General features: G+C 41.8%; 1 protein-coding gene across 1 annotated transcript in view; it reads left to right on the top strand.

The window, feature by feature from the left end:
• Positions 1-1,788: 1,788 nt before the first annotated feature.
• The window catches only part of SYN2 (synapsin II), a 199,306-nt gene continuing 179,761 nt past the window's right edge, over positions 1,789-21,333 (top strand). Inside the window, exon 1 of the mRNA XM_023547903.2 lies at positions 1,789-2,156. Within this exon, the coding sequence (XP_023403671.2) occupies positions 1,789-2,156 (368 nt within the window). The remainder of the gene's footprint in view (positions 2,157-21,333) is intronic.

Here is a 21,333-nt window from a genome sequence, read left to right as displayed (position 1 = left end):
AGGTAGGGACCACTTTTCATGCATTTCAGTCTTCCCAGTTCTTACCAGTGTGCCTGGCACATGGCAGATGGGAAGACTACTGCATTAGTATAGTTGGGTAGAGGCCTCTCTGACACCACTGGGTCTCTGGCTCAGAGCTGGATTGTGTATCTCCAGGCCCCCAACTGAGTGCCAGCTGTGACGCAGGGAGCATGATCTGCCTGCCAATATTAGTGACAAGCCCCTCATTGATTCCATTCAGCCCAGTAAATACTTCCCGAAAACCAATTCAAATAAGAATAAGAATTCAGTCACCACTACTGTCATACCTACTGTGTACCAGGTGCTTTACATACATTAAATCCGTGTAATAACTTTGAAAAGTGTTATTTGTCCCCTTTTGTGAGCTGAGGAAAAAAAGGCTCAGAGGGGCAATTTGCCCAAGGTCACACATTACCCAGGGCAGCCTGACTACAAAGTATATCTGCCATATCCTGCTCCAATACAACGGAGGTAATAAGCGTATCTCATGAGAGGTGAAAACGAAGGTTCAGGGGTCACACAAGATTTAGTGAGTACACATGGGAAGACTATCAGAGAAGTCTTCATGGAGGCTGAGGCAGCTGCGACCAGTGAATGACCTGGGAAAACTAACAGAAAAATTTTGAAGAAATGGCCTTCCTGGTACTACATAGGATGGCAAGGTATGTCAACAAAGCAAACACTGGAGGGCTGGGGAGTCTTAGATATCCCACCGGGGGCTCCTGCGCGGGGCGGGGGACAGGGGCGGCAGCAGCCTTACCCGTGCTCTCCTTTCTCTGGTTAATGAGGAGGGGGAGAGGAGTACGAGCTGTCAGATGAGCCATGCATAAAGTGCAGGCACTGGAAATGCACCCCACGCCCCCTTCCAAAGCAGGGTGGAGAGAATCCTCTGGATCCGTTTTCCCCCATCCAAAGTGGAAGAAATAGCCCTTTCCATCCCTACGCGGATGGGAGGGGGTAACTTGCCTCTGTCACCTTGGAGTAGGGGAGATGTCTCCTTTTCTCCCCAGCATTGAGAAAAGGGTAGTTTTTTTTCTTCTCACCACGGGGTGTGTGTGTATGGAGGAGGGGGGCGGATTATTCCTTTCTGTTTCACCTGGGGTTGGGGAGACGGCACCTTTCTCCCCAGCATTGGGGAAGGAGGCAGTTCTTTTTTTTTCTTTATATACGGTGTGTGTGGGGTGTGTGTGTGTGGGGTGTGTGTGTGTGTGTGTGAGGGAGATGGCTCTTTTCTTCCTCACCTCAGGGCAGAGAAGCTGACGCCTCTCTTCCCTCCAAAGGGGGTGGGAAAGGTTCCCTTCGCTTCCATCTCGGGGCAAGGGAGACATGGCTCTTTTCTCCCATCCAAAAAGGTGGTAGGGACTCTGGGCCCCCTTTCCCTCCCTTCGGGGACAAGTACGGCTCTTACGCCCTCCCTACACGCACACAGGTGGCAGAAGGGCTCCCGGCGAGGCGCTCCGCGCGCCAGCGGCAGGTCGGGGCGGGGCCGGCTCTGCGGCGCGGGGCGGGGCTACCCGAGGCCCCGCCCCGGCCCCGCCCCCGGCCGCCCGCCCCCTCGCGCCGAAGCGCCGCGCCGCCCGGCTCGCTGGCCCAGTCCGCGGCGGCTGTCTGCTGGGCTCGCGCCGCGGGGTCTGCCGGGCTCGCGCCGCGCGGGCCGCACCTCAGTCGCCTCGGGTGCCGCCTGGGTCTCGCCCCCCGCCCCTCGTCCGCCCTCCGCCCGCGCCGCCGGCCCGCCGCCCCGCGCGCCCCAGCCCCTCCGGCCAGATGATGAACTTCCTGCGGCGCCGGCTGTCGGACAGCAGCTTCATCGCCAACCTGCCCAATGGCTACATGACCGACCTGCAGCGGCCCGAGCCCCAGCAGCCGCCGCCGCCGCCGCCCCCCGGCTCGGGCGCCGCCCCGGCCTCGTCGGCAGCCCCGGCCGCGTCGCCCGGCCCCGAGCGGAGGCCGCCGCCCGCGCCGCAGCCCGCGCCCCAGCCCGCCGCGGCGCCGTCGGTGGGCAGCAGCTTCTTCAGCTCGCTGTCCCAAGCCGTGAAGCAGACGGCCGCCTCGGCGGGCCTGGTGGAGGCGCCCGCGCCCGCCGCCGCCCGGAAGGCCAAGGTGCTGCTGGTCGTCGACGAGCCGCACGCCGACTGGTGGGTGCCGGCCGCCGGGCTGCGGGGCTCGCGAGGAGGAGCGGTCGCGGGGCTCCGGGGAGGGGTTAAGGCCCCCCCAAAAAGGGGCCCCGCGCTGTCCCGCGGGGGGGACGAGGTGGGGGGCAACGCGTGTGCACTGGGGGTGACCCCGCTTGGCTGCAAAGGGGAACCCGAGCTAAAGCACTTCGTCAGTTGGCTCAAGCCCCCAAGAGAAATCAGAGGAGGAGCTACTTTATGCAACAGAGACGGCTCTTAAATAAGAGTTTCTTTTGGGGGGGAGGGGTTTCACACTTTTCAGCTTAGACATCCAAAAACGGAGGTGAAAATGGTCCCGAAGGGGCGTTTCAGGCCGATAAGAAAGGTCCTACTTTAGGGGGCACGGAGTGGGAACGGACCTGGGTATTTTTTTGAGGGGAAAGTGATGGTGTATTTTAACCCGGACCTCAGAAGGCCGACAGCAAGGTTGATAAGGTGACAGGTGGCGGCCCAGGGGTACTTGGGCTTGTTCCCCCAGAGCGTGTTTGTATTTTATGCAGCAGGAAGGGGTTTGTGCATTTGTTTGTTTTTGGATGTGTGTGTGGGGGGAGGGTTGGAAATGATGGTGGCTTATTTCAGCTGAAAAGATGAAGACTGAGGTTAAAAAATATTCTGGATCATGAGAGGGACACAAATAGAAAAAGAAATCTACCTGAGTGCAGTAAACGGGGAACTTCAAGAAATTGTTTTTCCTTTTTTTTTAAAGGGAAGCGTAGCATTTTTCCAACTTAAAATGGTGAAGGATGGGGGGAAATGTTACCTCTAGTTGTTGGAAGCACGAATGAGGTCCCAGGAAGACAAATGAATTAAAAGAGGATGTATTTTATGCAGCAGAAGTTGCCCCAGGGGATGGTTTGGGTGGGTGGTGGTGGTGGAATTGACTGGTGAAGGGACAGACAGCTTGAAGAAATGACAGGTGAGGAATCTGGGTTGCTTTTTCTTCAGGAATATGGGGAAGAGTTTTTTTTTTTTTTCTTCCCCCTTTCTCACAGGGTTTGAGGTTGGAGACTGAACCTGAGCGCCCCCTCCCAAGAGGGAGGCACAGAGGGACCACAGAGATGTTTATTTCCATTTCCTCTTTTGGCTGCTTAACTGCTTCTCTCTCTGTCATTCTCTCATTGGGAGATGGGAGAGAGGGAGGGCGGGCTGGTGTGGGTGTGATGGAAGTGAGATGTACATACATGCAGTGGAGATGCCCTCCTGCTGGCCGCTGATGTGACCATTCTGAACAGTCATTTGGGAGACTTGTGTGTTTGGCCTTTTCTCTTCAAGACAGAAAGTAGAAAATCAAAAGGGACCTTTTGCCAGGAAATGACAAAGACACAAATAAAAGTTGGCCATTGGCAGCCCCCCAGGACAATTATTCTCACTCAGTTCAGATCAACAAGTACTTATGAACAGTTTCATGATCCAGTTATTTTCTGCTTTGAGTTTTTTGTTGATGCCATGTGTTTTCATTAATGGAAGTATGCTGAATCATTGCGTGTGTCTGAATTTTTGGTAGGTGATAGGGATTTTTTTTTTCATTGCCCCCTCCCACAAGGAGGCATATGATATACTATTAATTCTACCCCAGAGTCCCCACCAGAGTCTACTGGTACATGTGTGTAACAAATAAAAATTTTCCAAAAATTTCTATTTTTCCTACCAAAAAACCAGACACCTCATATAATAAATACCCTGTAAAAACAGTAATTTGCAGCACACACCCGTTTCTTTGGTTTCAAACAGCCATAAAAGCCCCTGTCTTGTGGTAGCACACACTCTCAGTGGTACAACAGCTTCCCAATAAGCCCCAGAGGCTGAAAAAGTTCATGGTCGGGATACACAACCACTGGGCACAAAAGGATTAAAGAGGAAGGGAAGGTAACTAAACTTTAAAGGACGTCCGTTACGGCCAAACAGTGTTCTAGGAGCATAATATCTCACTGAATTCTCACCAGGAAACTGAGGTTTAGAAAAGGTAAGTAATGTGCTCACAGTTAGACAGGCCAGCCAATGACAGAACCAGGATTTGAATTTAGGCCCCTCTGACTCCGCTATTGCCACTCCACTGTGTTATATTGCCCTTCTATTATCATTATTAGAAATATTAACAGTAAGCTCTTTATAAGTGCTAGGCAGTGTGAGGGCTTTAAGAAGAGCTCACACTCAAATTTAGGAGACAAGCAGGATACATGAAACAGTTAACAAAAGGAATCTTAAATTATTGGTTGAGACATTGTTTCAGACATTCAATAAACAGAGTAATTAGTGAGAATCAGGGTTATTGGGGAGGGCTTCACAAAAGTTGAATCTTGAAGAAAGGCCAGGAAAAGAGAGAAATGGAAATGAGATTGGTGCGTCATTTTTCCATGCAAGAATCTGACCCTCCTGCACCTTGTCCTGACCGCCTATCCTGTTAAAGGTGTTTGTTTGTTTTGGGTCTAATGACCACTTACCTGAAGCCACAGCTAGGTAGATACGCATTTGTATGGGTACTATGAGATTGCTGCAGACTTGTGTTTGGTTCTGAATGCCTCAGTGGTGTGAGCTTGGAAACCCTTTGGAGAGTAGTATTCTCTAGGAAGACTGTCTGCGTGGACCAGAGAATTTGCCTTTTTTTTTAGACTTAGCTTCTCATGGAAGTAGTACAAGCTGCTTTTTCTGTGGGCTGACTTTCAACTGTTTTCTGATTTTCTCTGAAGTAATAACATTGATTTAATGAAACCCAGTTTGAGTCTAGTGCCTGACAGCAGTTCTGTGTTTCTGTCCTTAATAGCAGTTCCCAGAATTGCAGAGTTTGTGTTCTTCTAACATGTGTCTCAGATTTGTTAAAAAAAAAAATCTCAGTTAAATATTGATGAACAGTTTTATTATTGAAAGGTCTCTGTGAGTTAAGGAGCAGGTGCCTGCTTATGACAAGTATAGTAACTTAAAAGGGTGCTTTTTGCTGTAAAGACTGATTTTAGATTAATTTGACTCATAGCTTAAGCAACCTAGATAGTATTCAAGGAACAGGTGTCATGTATGCCCAACATTATTTTCCTGGTGCTTAAATAGAAAAGCAGAGTGTAGCCACCCAGTAGAATTTAAGAATGTTGGTCCCATCTGAATTATAGAATGCTATTATTAAGGAGGATTTTAACAGGTATTTAAATAATTGGCGATTTAAAAGAAGGGCTTAAAATAGGCGGCCTCTCGGAGCAGTCTTAATACACAGCAGATTACTTTGAACTTCCATCAGTGTAATTGTGGGCAATGGAATGGAAGTCCCTGGGTGGCACAGATGGTCAGGTGCCGGGCTGCTAGCTGAAAGGTTGGCAGTTTGAGTCCACCCACACGTGCCTGGGAAGAAAGGCCTGGCAATCTACTCCCCAATAAAGCAGCCTTTGAAAGCTCTATAGAGCACAATTCTACTCTCACACACATGGGGAGTCCACTCAACAGCAACTGGTTGTTATTTTTTTTGGGGGGGGTGGGGGAGACCTGATTAGATTGATAGAAAAATTGAGGACTGTTCTTTTTGTCTGTCTCTGTCCCATTCTAGCTCAAAATGTGTTTTCATGGTTTGCCTGAGATCTTTAGATTAATTGCACACTCAAGAATCATTGAAAAATATATCTGTGCCACTAAAAAATGAAATCAAGCTCATATACATTATTAATAATTGTTACTAGTGTTTTTTATGTCTCCTTTTAAGGTTCATTCCTAAGTCTGAAGCGCAGTTAAGACTGAACTTTAATGATCTTCCTGCCTGAGCAAGGAACAGGCATCCATTCGTGTGTGTTGTTTTTTTCTTCTGTGTATTTTAACTGGTGAAGAGGTAATTTTTCTTTTCTCAGAGCTGCTTTTGCCTCCATTCCAGGGACACGTGAGATTCATGCGTTTCTGATTCCAGTGGCCAGGTGAGCTCTTTGATCTAGCGCATCTGTGTTTAATTTGAAAATCAGCATAGCACAAGCACTCTTGATTATCTAGAGACTGCGGGTATGCTAAGTCAACAGATGTTTATTGAGCACGTTCTCTGTGTAGGGTAGGTATGCCAAGAAATACGAGACATAGTACCTGCTTTCTAGGAGCTTACTGTCCAGGTGGGTAGATAAGATTTTTTTTTTTTTAAGTTTACTAAAAACTAGCCCCTTGTATTCAAAGTATGGTCCCTGATTCAGCAGCGTTAGCATCAACCAGGAGCTTGTTTAAAAAAAAAGACCAGTTGCTGTCCAGTCAGTTTCAACTCATGGCAACCCCACATGTGTCAGAGTAGAACTGGGTTCCTTAGGGTTTTCAATGGCTGATTTTTTGGAAGTAGTTTTTTTTTTTTTTTTTTTAGATAGCCAGGCCTTTGTTCTGAGGTGCTTTAGGTAGACTTGAACCTCCAGCCTTTAGGTTAGCAACTGAGCGCATTAGTCATTTGCACTAGTGGATCTGTGAGCTTGTTAGAAATATAGAATCTCGGGTCCATCTCACATCTATTGAATCCTAATTTGCATTTGAACAAATCTTCAGGTGATTCATGTGCACAGTAAATTCAAAATGTGCTGAATTAAAAGATATGTGATTAGTGCTAAAGTAGTAGCCACACCCCAACTACTATCCATTATTCAATAACTGCTATGTACCAGATGTACTTAGGCCTTTACAAATCACATTTAATCTTTACAATAGCAATCCAAATGGGAACTACTGTAGAGGTTTAAAAGAATAAGAGATGGATGTGGGTTAGAGTGGGAAGGGAAAGTTTCACCGAAGAAGTGAGATTTGAACTGAGCCTTGAATAATTTTTTTTTATTGTACTTTAGATGAAGGTTTACAGAGCAAACTAGTTTCTCATTAAATAGTTAGTACACATATTGTTTTATGACATTGGTTAACAACCCCACGACATGTCAGCACTCCCCTTCTCGACCTTGGGTTCCCTATTACCAGCTTTCCTGTCCTCTCCTGCCTTCTCCTCCTTGCTCCTGGATTGTTGTACCCCTTTAGTCTCATTTTGTTTTATGGGCCTGTCTAATCTTTGGCTGAAGGGTGAACCTCGGGAATGACTTCATTACTGAGCTAAAAGGGTGTCCAGGGGCCATATTCTCCAGAAAAAAAAAAAAAAAAAAAGAGCCTTAGATAATTTGAATGCAAAGAAGTAGTGTTGATTCAGTCCAGACAGTAGAGAGCATAAGGAAAATACAGTGGCAAAAAAAGAGGGAGACAACTAAGAGCCGGGGTTAATGCATTATGTAGGCAGCTCCTGTTCCCATTCTTTTTCTGGCCAGCCTTTGGGCATCTCATTAAGAATAGGGGAATTTGAAGTGCAGTAGTTAGTTTGGATCAGGGCTCGTGAGTGGCTCTGGAAAAATCTATGGGTTGGAACTTGGGGAAAGCTCAAGTGAGGTTTGGAGTATTTCTCTGCTAAGTATTTATATGTCCTTGTTTCTGACTAACACAAGCATACGGATTCCATAGAACTTTATTGTTTATAGCAGCAGTAGCCTATACTTTAGAATTCTAGAATATTAGATTTGGAAGACCATCTGGGTTACTTTATATATGGGGAAGTCTTGGTCTGGAGAGAGGAAGTGGCTTGTTCAAAGCCACTCAGCTCATTAATGCCAGAAACCAGAACTAGAATCCAGAACTTCATTCTCTCTACCAAGCTTTTTTTACTATATCATAGTACTACAGTATCTTTGTATTTTTATTGCCTTTCTGCCTTCCTGACTTATCTTTCTGCATCCCTGATTCAAAGATCAGTGGACACCATTAATCTTATAATGATAGCATTTTGAACTTGAAGGACCGGAGTGCTCATCTAGCCAAGAGAAATGGAATAATTTGCCCAAGGTCAAATAAGTTAATGAGAGAGTGAGAACTAAAACTCACCGTCTTCTGACTCCAGCTGAAGTTTCTTTCTACTTTTATGTCACTCTTTCAGTAGATCCCTCAAATATATCCTTTTTCTTCTTAAAAATACTGCTTATGTCTTCTTGTAAAGACTCATTGTGGAACTGTTAGTAAATGCTTAAAAAAGTACCACATGAACACTCGTGAAAAACCTGTTGCTGTCGAGTTGATCCCAATACATAGCGACCCTATTGGACAGTATAGAGCTGCACCTTAGGGTTTCCAAGGAGTGGCTGGTGGATTTGAACAGCCAACCTTTTGGTTAGCAGCCGAGCTCTTAAGCACTGCGCCACCAGGGCTCACACATGAGCACATCACACTATAACCACACCAGCAATTACACTGTTTTTATTTGTGTTACTATTGTTTCAGTGTAGTCATTCTAAAGTAGTTGAAGGAGACTCTTAGAGACCTTGGCATTGAAATCCAACTCTCTGATAAAGTTAATAGGACCTGTGTTGCAATGATGACTTTCCTTTCAGGAACCTGTTTTTACTGTAGTGTCCTTGTCTACCCAAGATTGCTTACTATATTTCTGTACTGAAGTTCAGATCTGTGGTAAGAATAAGCCATTACCGTTGAGTTGATCCTGATTCATAGCATAGTCTTTTTAAATATTGTGCTGCACCCCCTACAAAGGAAAAAAGTAATGGAGGCCTGAATAGGAAACTTGTCAGAAGTGCATACCTTCCCTTCAAAATTTTTTAAATAATATTTTATTGTGTTTTTGGTGAAAGTTTACATAGAAATTAGGTTCCCATTTAACAATTTCTTTACATACTGTTTAGTGACATTGGTTACATTTTTAATAGTTTATCAACATTCTCGTTTCCCTTCTGGTTGTACTGTTCCCATTAATCTAGCTTCCCTGCCCCCTTTACCTTCCCATCTTTGTTTTAGGGTAAATGTTCACTGTTTGGTCTCATATAGGATGATTTTTCAAAAAGAGCTCAGTACTCGCTGGTGATATTGTTTATTTTATGAGCCAATCTGTTATTTAGCTGAAAGCTGACCTCTGGGTGTGATTGTAATTTCAAGTTGAAGGGTATCTCAGGGCAACAGTCTTGAGGGTGTCTGTAGTCACTACTGGTACAGTAAGTCTGGTCTTTTTTAAGAATTTGAGTTTTGTTCTACATTTTTCTCCCGTTCTGTCTGGGACCATCTATTGTGTCCCTGGTCAGAATTGTTGGCAATGATCTAGTTCTTCTGGTCTCAGGATAGATACGTGCTATTAATCCTGCAGAGTAGTTTCTTCTATGAGTCTTTGAATTCCTTCTTTCTCTTTTGTTCCAGAGGAATAGAGACTAATAGTTAGAAAGCTGCTCACAAGCTTTTAAGACCCCAGATGCTACTCACCAAAGTAGAATGTAGAACATAAAGTTTATTGACTACGTTATGCCAATTGACAGAATTGTCCCCCAAGACTATGATAATAAACCTTTAAACCCAGTAAACCAGTCCCTCGAGATGTTTGGTTATGTCTAGGAAATACCTGTAATTGTGCCTCCTGTGTGCTTTATTATATATGTGAATGTATATCAGCACACGCAAACATACATGTACATATGCCTGCCGACGCACCAGTATATGCATATGCATATACTCACATATGCCTTTCGATACACATACGTGCATGCTTATCTACCTATGTGTTATGGATTGAATTGTGTCCCCCAGAAATATCTGTCAACTTGGCTGTCATGATTCCCAGTACTGTATGATTGTCTACCATTTTATCATCTGATGTGATTCCCTATGTGTTGTAAATCCTATCACTATGATGTAATAAGATGGATTAGCGGCAGTTATATTGATGAGATCTGTAGGATTAGTGTCTTAAGCCGATCTCTTTTGAGATATAAAAGAGAGAAGTGAGCAGAGAGACATGGGGACTTCATACCACAGAGAAAGCAGTGCTGGGAACAGAGCACATACTTTGGACCTGAGGCTCCTGCCTTGAGATTCTCCCAGACCAAGGGAAGACTGATGACAAGGACCTTCCTCCAGAGTTGAAAGAGAAAGGCTTTCCCTGGAGCCAGTGCCCTGAATTCAGACTTCTAGCCTACCGAAGTGTGAGAGAATAAACTTCTCTTTGTTAAAGCCATCCACTTGTGGTATTTCTGTTACAGCAGCACTAGATGACTAAGACACTATGTAAACACACACATATTTTTTGGTCGTTGTTGCTGTTGTTGCAAAATTGCATAATATTTGCCAAAACATCCCTTATTCTTGTGTACTTCTTAGTGTCATCATTTACCTTGGTCAGGTTGTGCAGACTTCACCTACACTTGATAGTGCCTTTTCCATCACCAAAAGTAAGAATTATCTACTTTCTAGAAAGTGATTCCCCCTCCCTCCTCCTCTCATCCCCGGTAACCAGTAAAGAACATTTTTTGTATATGTATACCTATTCTTGTCTTTTTATAAAAGTGAGGCCATACAGTATTTGTCCTTTTTGATTGACTTATTTCACTCAACATAATGTCCTCCAGATTCCTTCATGCTGTGTTTTGAGAACTTGTCATTATTCTTTATAGCTGTGTAGTATTCCATTGTATGTAGGTACCACAGTTTGTTTACCCAGTTACCTGCTGATGGGCACTTGTTTCCATCTTTTTGCTATCATGAATAATGCTGGAATGAACATAGGTATGCATATGTTTACTTGTAACACTGCTATTAGATCTCTAGGGTATATACCTAGGAATGGGATTGCTGGATCATAAGGTATTTTTATTTCTGGCTTTGAGAAAGTGCCATACCATTTTCCATAATGGTTGTACCATTTTACAATCCCAGTGAATAAGGGTTCCAATCTCCCCACAACCTCACCAGAATTTGTTGTTTTTGGTTTTTTGATACTCAGTCCTGTTTTTGCAGGGGCGAGGTGGTATCTCATTGTACTGTGGATTTGCATCTCTCTAATGACTAATGATTCTTCTCCTCAAATTTATAAAACAGTTTTACCTGTGTTATGGTTCTTTTTTTTTTTTTTTTTTATGGTTCAGTGCAAAGTCTCTAGGTACTTTACTGCTAACCTAAAGGTTGGCAGTTGGAACCCACCTAGTAGCACTGCAGAAGATAGACTTGGTGATTTGCTTCCATTAAGATTAAAAAAACCCTATGAGGGAGTTCTACCCTGTAACACTTGGGGTTCTCACAAATCAGAATTGACTTGAGGGCAACTAACAACAGCAGCAACGTGGTTCGATGCAATTGAGCATCTGCCATAAGCCAGGTGCTTGGGTTTATAAGGATGAGTTGGGCATAGGCCTTGTCTCCTGGGAACTTCCAGTTCAAATAATGGAAAAGACACCATTTAAACAGAATTTTAATACAGAATGGTAATTAGTGTACAGAGGGTGCTGTGGAAACATAGAGGTCGGCTATCCTGAGGGGTGACGATATGGTTGTCCGAACCTTAGAAATGCTTGTTCAATAAAAACGTGCTACCATGTATTTGGAAACCCTGGTGGTGTAGTGGTTAAGTGCTGCCAATGCTAACCAAAAGGCCAGCAGTTGGAATCCCCCTGGCGCTCCTTGGAAACTCTATGGGGCAGTTCTACTCTGTCCTGTAGGGTTGCTATGAGTCAGAATCCACTTGACGGCAACGGGTTTTTTTTTTTTTTTTGGTTATCATGTATTCTTATGTAAACCAGTTTGTGTCTTTGGACTTTGATTCTCTAAAATCTATTGAATGAAAGGATTGGAACAAATATTCTCTAAGATCCTTTCCAGCACTACATCATTTCCATGGTACAGTTTTATGCCATTTTCTTTTAGAAATTTTAATTCTATAATTTTTTTCTATGTGGTAATGCTTGTAATCTTTGCAAGAGGAGACGTATGTCAGTACATGACTAAATATTTCTTTCTTAGATATCTAGTGTTACTATAACAGAAATACCACAAGTGGATGGCTTTAGCAAAGACAAATTTATTCTTTCACAGTCTAGGAGGCTGGAAGTCCGAATTCAGGGTGCCAGCTCTAAGGGAAGGCTTTCTCTGTCAGTTGGTTCTTGGGGAAGGTCCTTGTCATCAGCCTTCCCTGGTCTGGTTGCTTCTCAGCACAGGAAGGTTAGCCTTTTGGTTAGCAGCCGAGAGCTTAATCGTTGCACCACCAGGGCTCATTTGACCAAGAATGACCCATTGCTGTCGAACTGATTCCGAGTCACAGCGACCATATAGGACAGAGTAGAACTGCCCGTAGGTTTCCAAGGAGCAGCTGGTGGATTCAAACTGCTGACCTTTTGGTTAGCAACCAAGCTCTTATCCACTGTGCCACCAGGGCTCCTTGACCAAGAATAGGAGGGTGCATATTGGCCTTGATGTTTGTCCCTTGACAGCAGGCATTTCTGAAATTATAGCTAGTTTGGAGTAAAATTATAAAACAGATTAAGATTATAATTCAGTCTCCCTACCCTTTTCTCAACACAATGATCTGTTTATACATCTGCCTTCCCCCACTAGATTGTGAGCTCTTTGAGGACAGGCTTAGTGTTTTGTTCATTTTTGTATCCTTAACATTCAGTCAAGTGCCCGATACATAGTTTGAAGTCAATAAATCTTTGCCAAGTTGAGATGAACAGAGAGAGATTTAGAAAATGAGGAAAAGGATAGAAGAGAACAGTGGAGAAAAGTATTCTAGAACTAGAGATATATGCTATTATGTTGGAAGTCATCTTCATTCACATCAAATATAAGCTTTAGAATGCTTTTGTTCTTATGTTCTGTGAAATACAAATTAACTTAATTACTAATTTTTAACCACTGCAAATTGTAAATCTTTAAAGACTTAGTTCTGAATTAAAGAATGAACCAAGTGGGCCAAATACTGGGAAGTATTTAGTCCATGGTAGCTATGGGCAAAGCGAAGGCCGAATGGAATAACACGATTTCTCTTCCCTAGTCTACATTGACAGTTGGCTCTCATGGAGTCTGTTTTTCTGAAATTAACACTGCCTTCTTGCCATATACCCACAGAACTTGTACCTCAGTGTGAAATTCCAATATTTGTCCACCCAAGCTGCTTGTTTCTTTCTATTTAGTGGAAGTTCATTTGTGGTACTGGTTTGCCTCCCATCATTAAAGTTTTATGTGGCTTCTTCTACACAGCTTTTTTGAACCTCAAAAAAGCTTCCTTTTGCCTCAACTGCATAGTAGGAGTATGGGAATGATTTAACTTGCTGATCTCTAAGGGCTCTTCGAAACTATCACAGTATATTCGTGTTTTTGAAAATAAAAAAAGCTTAAATGGTCGTAAATAGTATAATGGTAGGATAGAGTTTGGGACAACCAAAACAGTATTATGACTGAAAAATGTCAATAGTACACAGCAAACCCTTTATTATCTGACTATTTTTTCAGTTTTACCTTTCTTTGATTTCCTCACCCGCTTTTCTAAAGCCATGACAAACTGCTTAGAATTAACTGAGTGTGCCAAGCCCCTATGTCTTTATTTATACTGTTACCTGGAATGCTTTTCTACTTCTGTATCTTTGCCTGGATAATTCTTGATCATCTTTAAAACTCAGGTCAGTTCTTGACTCTTCTAGCCAACTTTCTTTAGTTCTTAATTCTTTCAATTTGTCTTAAAAAAAAAAAAAAAACAAACCCAGTGCTGTCGAGTCGATTCTGACTCATAGCGACGCTATAGGACAGAGTAGAACTGCCCCATAGAGTTTCCAAGGAGTGCCTGGCAGATTCGAACTGCTGTCCCTTTGGTTAGCAGCCGTAGCTCTTAACTACTATGCCACCAGGGTTTCCCAATTTGTCTTAGAAACCATAATATACTTGTGTATCTCTCACAGCAACTAACTCAGTATATTGTAATCAGATTTTATTTGTCTATCTCCTCATCTCTCTACCTTCAACAATGCTAAGATCCCCTTGAGGGCAATGACTGTAACTTTTATATCAGTATCCTCAGGCATTTGGTATGACAAAGGAGGTTGAACTTATAAATGACTCATGAAAGAATTATGAAATTACAAATGATGAGCAAAAGCAACTCTTCATTTCCTTGAAAATATGAACAATTGGCAACTACATTAAACGAAGTGATTAGTCAAGAAGATGTGGGATACATAAAAATCTTTATAAACTGTAAGGTGCCATAAAAGCCTTAATTATTGTTACTTAATTATTGCAGGATGTAAGCTAGTATGTTTACACCCTCCCTCACATGAGGGTGATGTGTACCTGTCCCTCCGTCTCTAATTCATCCTTCCCTGATGTGCATAAACACCCCATGCTTGCCCTTTCTGGAGCGCAGCTGTTATGCTCTCTGCTTGTTCCCCTTGCAGCCTAGGCACCATGATGTCGTTGTTCACTTAACTTGGTTGGGCCTTTCCCAACAAGTTGTAGGGATTGTTCTTTCTTTTCTTCTTCCTGTTTAGGGCTATTTTTCCATTCCAGTCCTCCCAAGCACAACTATAATCCCTTTTCCAGGCTACATACCTTTTATCTATTTCTCCATTTAAAGGATCTAACAACTTTATACAATAATTTCGGCCTGATTTAATCCTGCACAAAGAGGCTTGGGCTTTGTATGATGAAATTGAGGTCGCCTTTCTTGGAAGGCCCCAAGGATTCATAATGATCATATCATAATGTTATAATGATAACTCAGCTAAAGACTGTTTATTTTGTACCTCTAGGTTTTAGTGATCTGAAGTTAGTCTTTTCTTTGTTGGTCCCTGTGATGTGACTCTGGGGATATGTATGAATATATTTCTGTCTTCTGCCCCATCTCCCCTGGTGAATTGCTGATGGTGAGAAATTAAGTTCTACAAATTCATGTTTTCATTAACATTTTAACTGTCATATAAAAGGGCATCAATGAAAGATCAGTCAGCTCATCGATCAGCAAATAGCTATTAACTCTAGTGTGGCAGTTGCCACGGTGGTTACAAAACCAGCGAAATACTTGGAATCAGATAATTATAGCATATATGCTTTCAATTTTTTTGTTTTTAATTTTTATTGTGCTTTAAGTGAAAGTTTACAAATCAAGTCAGTCTCTCACACAAAAACTTATATACACCTTTCTACATACTCCCAATTGCTTTCCCTCTAATCAGGCAGCCCGCTTCCTCCCTCTGCTCTATCTTTTCGTGTTCATTTCGTCAGCTTCTAACCCCCTCTACCCTCTCATCTCCCCTCCAGGCAGGAGAGGCCAACATAGTCTCAAGTGTCCACCTGATCCAAGAAGCTCACTCCTCATCAGCATCCCTCTCCAACCCATTGTCCAGTCCAATCCCTGTCTGAAGAGTTGGCCTTGGGAATGGTTCCTGTCCTGGGCCAAAAGAAGGTCTGGGGGCCATAACCACTGGGATCCTTCTAGTCTCAGTCAGACCGTTAAGTCTGGTCTTTTTATGAGAATTTGGGGTCTGCATCCCACTGCTCTCCTGCTCCCTCAGGGGTTTTCTGTTGTATTCCCTGTCAGGGCAGTCATGGGTTGTAGCCAGGCACCATCTAGCTCTTCTGGTCTCAGGCTGATGTAGTCTCTGGTTTATGTGGCGCCTTCTGTCTTGGGCCCATAATTACCTTGTGTCCTTGGTGTTCTTCATTCTCCTTTGATCCAGGTGGGTTGAGACCAATTCATGCATCTTAAATGGCTGCTTGCTAGCGTTTAAGACCCTAGATGCCACTCTCCAAAGCAGAATGCAGAATGTTTTCGAATGCAGAATGTTTTCTTAATAGATTTTATTATGCCAATTGACTTAGCTGTTCCCTGAAACCATGGTCCCCAAGCCCCCGCTCCTGCTACTGGTCTTCAAAGCATTCAGTTTATTCAGGAAACTTGTTTGCTTTTGGTTTAGTCCAGTTGTGCTGACCTCTCCTGTATTGTGTGTTGTCTTTCCCATCACCTAAAGTAGTTCTTGTCTGCGATCTAATTAGTGAATACCCCTCTGCCACCCCCCGCTTCTTGTAACCATCAAAGAATATTTTCTTCTCTGTTTAAACTATTTCTCGAGTTCTTATAATAGTGGTCTTAAACAATATTTGTCCTTTTGCAACTAATCTCACTCAGCAGAATGCCTTCCAGATTTCTCCATGTTATGAAATGTTTCACAAATTCATCGCTGTTCTTTATCGCTGCATACTATTCTTTTGTGTGAATATACCATAATTTATTTATCCATTCATCCATTGATGGGTATCTTGGTTGCTTCCATCTTTTTGCTATAGTGCTGCAGTGAACATGGGTGTGCATATATCTGTTTGTGTAAAGGCTCTTATCTCTGTAGGATATATTCCCAGGAGTGGGATTGCTGGATTGTATGGTAGTTCTATTTCTAGCTTATTAAGGAAGCACCAAATCGATTTCCAAAGTGCTTGTAAGATTTTACAATCCCACCAGCAGTGTATAAGTGTTCCAGTCTCACCACAGCCTCTCCAACATTTATGGGTTTTGAGTTTTTTGGATTAATGCCAGCCTTTTTGGAGTGAGATGAAATCTCATTGTGGTTTTGATTTGCATTTCTCTAATGGCTGATGATCGTGAGCATTTCCTCATGTATCTGTTAGCTACCTGAATGTCTTCTTTAGTGAAGTGTCTGTTCATATCTTTTGCCCATTTTTTAATTGGGTTATTTGCCTTTTTGTAGTTGAGTTTTTGTAGTATCATGTAGATTTTAGAGATCTGGCACTCACTGGAAATGTCATAGCTAAAAAATTTTTCCCAGTCTTTAGGTAATCTTTTTACTCTTTTGGTGAAGTCTTTGGATGAGCATAGGTGTTTGATTTTTAGGAGCTCCCAGTTATCTAGTTTTTCTTCTGCATTGTTAGTAATGTTTTGTATACTGTTTATGCCATGTATTAGGGCTCCTAACATTGTCCCTATTTTTTCTTCCATGATCTTTATCGTTTTAGATTTTATATTTAGGTCTTTGATCCATTTTGAGTTAGTTTTTGTGCACGGAGTGAGGTATGGGTCTTGTTTCATTTATTTGCAGATGGATATCCAGTTATGCCAGCACCAATTGTTAAAAAGACTGTCTTTTCCCCATTTAACTGTTTTGGGGCCTTTGTCAAATATCAACTACCCATTTGTGGATGGATTTATTTCTGGATTCTCAATTCTGTCCCACTGGTCTATGTATCTGTTGTTGTACCAGTACCAGGCTGTTTTGACTACTGTGGCAGTATAACAGGTTGTAAAATCAGATAGAGCGAGGCTTCCCACTTTGTTCTTCTTTTTCAGTAATGCTTTACTTATCCAGGGCCTCTTTCCCTTCCATGTGAAGTTGGTGATTTGTTTCTCCATCTCAGTAAAGAATGTCGTTGGAATTTGGATCGGAATTGCATTGAATGTATAGATTGCTTTTGGTAGAATAGACATTTTTATAATGTTTAGTCTTCCTATCCATGAGCAAGGCATCTTTTTCCACATATGTAGGTCTCTTTTGGTTTCTTGCAGAAGTGTTTTGTACTTTATATAAGTCTTTTACATCTCTGGTAAGATTTATTCCTAAGTATTTTATCATCCTGAGGGCTACTGTAAATGGTATTGATTTGGTGATTTCCTCTTCGATGTTCTTTTTGTTGGTGTATAGGAATCCAACTGAGTTTTATATGCTTATCTTGTATCCCGATACTCTGCTGAACTCCTCTCTTAGTAGCAGTAATAGTGGTAAATCATTTTTTTGATACGTTGTTGAATTCTATTGGGTAGAATTTTGTTGAGGATTTTTGCATCTAAGTTCATGAGGGATGTAGGTCCATAATTTTCTTTTTTAGTGATGTCTTTACCTGGTTTTGGTATCAGGGATATGCTGGCTTCATAGAATGAGTTTGGGAGTATTCCGTCCTATGCTCTGAAATACCTTTAGTAGTAGTGGTGTTAACTCTTCTCTGAAAGTTTGGTAGAACTCTTCAGTGAAGCCGTCTGGACTAGGGCTTTTTTTTTGTTGGGGGAGTTTTGATTACCTTTTCAATCTCTTATTTTGTTTTGGGTCTGTTTAGTTGTTCTACCTCTGTTTGTGTTAGTTTAGGTAGGTTGTGTGTTTGTAGGAGTTCATCCATTTCTTCTAGGTTTTCAAATTTGTTAGAGTACAGTTTTTCATAGTAATCTGATATGATTTTTTCAATTTCAGTTGAGTCTGCTGTAATATCGCCCATCTCATTTCTTATTCGGGTTATTTGGGTCCTCTCCTGTTTTTCTTTTGTCAGTTTGCCCAGTGGTTTATCAATTTTGTTGATTTGTTCAAAGAACCAGCTTTTGGTCTTGTTAATTCTTTGAATTGTTTTTCTGTTTCATTTAGTTCTGCTCTAATTTTTATTATTTGTTTTCTTCTGGTGCCTGAGGGTTTCTTTTGTTGTTCTCTATTTGTTCAAGTTGTAGGGATAATTCTTTGATTTTGGCCCTTTCTTCTTCTTGTATGTGTGCATTTATTGACCTCTGAGCACTGCTTTTGCTGTGTCCCAAAGGTTCTGATAGGAAGTGTTTTCATTCTCATTGGATTCTCTGAATTTCTTTATTCCATCCTTAATGTCTTCTATAATCCAGTCTTTTTTGAGCAGGGTATTGCTTAGTTTCCAAGTGTTTGATTTCTTTTCCCTGCTTTTTCTGTTATTGATTTCTACTTTTATGGCCTTATGGTCAGAGAAGATGCTTTGTAATATTTCGATGTTTTGAATTCTGCTAAGGCTTGCTTTATGACCTAATATGTGGTCTATTCTAGAGAATGTTCCATGTGCGCTAGAAAAGAAAGTATAGTTGGTTGCTGTTGGGTGGGGTGTTCTGTCTGTGAGGTCAAGTTGGTTTATTGTGGCATTTAGATCTTTCGTGTCTTTATTGAACTTCTTTCTGGATGTCCTGTCCGTCACCGAAAGTGGTGTGTTGAAGTCTCCAACTATTACTGTGGAGCTGTCTATCAATGTTGATAGAGTTTGTTTTATGTATCTTGCAGCCCTATCATTGTGTGCATGAATATTTAATATGGTTATGTCTTTGGTATATTGTCCCTTTAGTCATTATATAGTGTCCTTCCTTATCCTTTCTGATGGGTTTAACTTTCAAGTCTATTTGTCAGAAATTAATATTGCTACTTCTACTCTTTTTTGATTGTTGTTTGCTTGATATATTTTTTTCCATCCTTTGAGTTTTAGTTTGTGTCTCTAAGTCTAAGGCGTGTCTTTTGTAGCCAGCATATAGACGGATCTTATTTTTTAATCCATTCTGCCACCCTCTGTTTCTTTATTTGTGCATTTAGTCCATTTACATTCAGCGTAATTATGGATAGGTATGAATTTAGTGCTATCATTTTGATATCTTTTTTTTAATGTGTTGTTGATAGTTTCTTTTTCCCACTTAATTCTATGTGTTGAGTAGATTATCTATATATATTGCCCTTTTCTCATATTTGTTGTTGTTGATTTTGTTTCTGCTGAGTCTCTATTTTTTTCTTGTATTTTATTTTGATGTGTAGGATAGTTTGTCTCCTTTGTGGTTACCTTATTCTTTACCCCGATTTTTCTATGTTTAAACCTAACTTTTATTTCTTTGTATCACCTTGTCCTCCTTTCCATATAGAAGATCTGTGACTACATTTCGTAGTCCCTCTTTATTATTTTAGTGTTGTCTTCTTTTACATGATAATATCGCTGTTACCCTGTTTTGAGTGTGGTTTTTTTTTTTTTTTTTTTCCCTTTCTGGGATGACTTCTGATTGCCCTGCCCAGTGATCTCGTCTTGGGTCGATACCTGATGTTATTGATTTTCTAACCAAGAAATTCCCTTTAGTATATCTTGTAGCTTTGGTTTGGTTTTTATGAATTCCCTAAACTTCTGTTTATCTGGAAATGTCCTAATTTTACCTTCATATTTAAGAGACAGTTTTGCTGGGTATATGATTCTTGGCTGGTAATTTTTTTCCTTCAATTTTTAAAATAAGTCATCCCATTGCCTTCGTGCCTGCGTGGTTTCTGCCACGTAGTCCGTGCTTATTCCTATTGGCTTTCCTTTGTAGGTGACTTTTCGTTTATCCCTCGCTGTTCTTATAATTCTCTCTTTATCTTTGGTTTTGGCAAGTTTGATCATAATATGTCTTGGTGACTGTCTTTTAACATCTACCTTATGTGGAGGTTGATGAGCATCTTGGATAGGTATCTTCTCATCTTTCACAATATCAGGGAAGTTTTCTGCCAAGAAATCTTCAACAATTCTCTCTATATTTTCTGTTATCCCTCCCTGTTCTGGTACTGCAATCACTCGTAGGTTATTTCTCTTGATAGAGTCTGACATGATTTCTAAGGTTTCTTCATTTTTAAAAATTATTTTATCTGATTTTTCTTCAAATATATTAGTGCCAAGTGATTTATCTTCAAGTTCAGAAATTCTGCCTTCCACTTGCTCAGTTCTGCTCCTCTGACTTTCTATTGAGTTGTCTACTTCTGTAATTTTATTGTTAATCTTCTGAATTTCTGATTGCTGTCTCTCTGTGGATTTTTCCAGCTTATTAAAGTTTTCATTATGTTCCTGAATAATCTTTCTAATTTCTTCAGTTGCTTTATCTGTGTGTTCCTTGGCTTGTTCTGCATATTGCCTGATTTCCTTCCTGATGTCTTGAAGGGTTCTGTATATTAATCTTTTGTATTCTGCCTCTGGTAATTCCAGGAAGGCACTTTCATCTAGAAGATCCCTTGATTCTTTGTTTTGAGAGCTTGTTGAGGTGATCATGGTCTGTTTCTTTACGTGACTTGATACTGACTGTTGTTTCCAAGCCATCTATAAGTTATTGTATTAATTTTATGTTTGCTTACTATGTTGTAGCTTCTTGCTTTGTTTGATATGTCCAAATGCATTGCTTGAGTGAGCTAGCTTGAATATTTTTGCCTTTGGAACTCTGACGTCCTGTCCCCAGATGGCTAGAGCTGTTATCAGGTATATCAGGCTAGGAGTCTATTCAGTTTTCTTGTATGAATTCAGCTCAGGTTTCCAGGTAGCTGATCATCAAGTGTGTGGTACAGGCTCTGTCCTACAGTCTTAGAGGGGCAGGAGTTATTGGTGTAGGTACCGGGATCTGGTTGCAGAAGGGGGTCACGCTCTGAACAAGGCAGGGGGCTGAGAACCGTCCCCCATGTATCTCTGAGGAAAGCATGTCACTGATCCCTAGGGTGTACAGCTGGGTGGGTTCTACAGAGGGACTATGGGCACCCAATGTTTTTGGTTGTAAGGATTGGGAGGTAGCAGCTATCCTTGGACCCCTGTTGCAGGTGACTGGGTTATCTGAGCGGAGCTACCAGTCCTTATGCCCCTG

This window comes from Loxodonta africana, chromosome 22, assembly GCF_030014295.1.
Source record: "Loxodonta africana isolate mLoxAfr1 chromosome 22, mLoxAfr1.hap2, whole genome shotgun sequence".
NCBI classification, from domain to species: Eukaryota; Metazoa; Chordata; class Mammalia; order Proboscidea; family Elephantidae; genus Loxodonta; species Loxodonta africana.
This window is presented reverse-complemented; position numbering and strand designations above follow the sequence as displayed.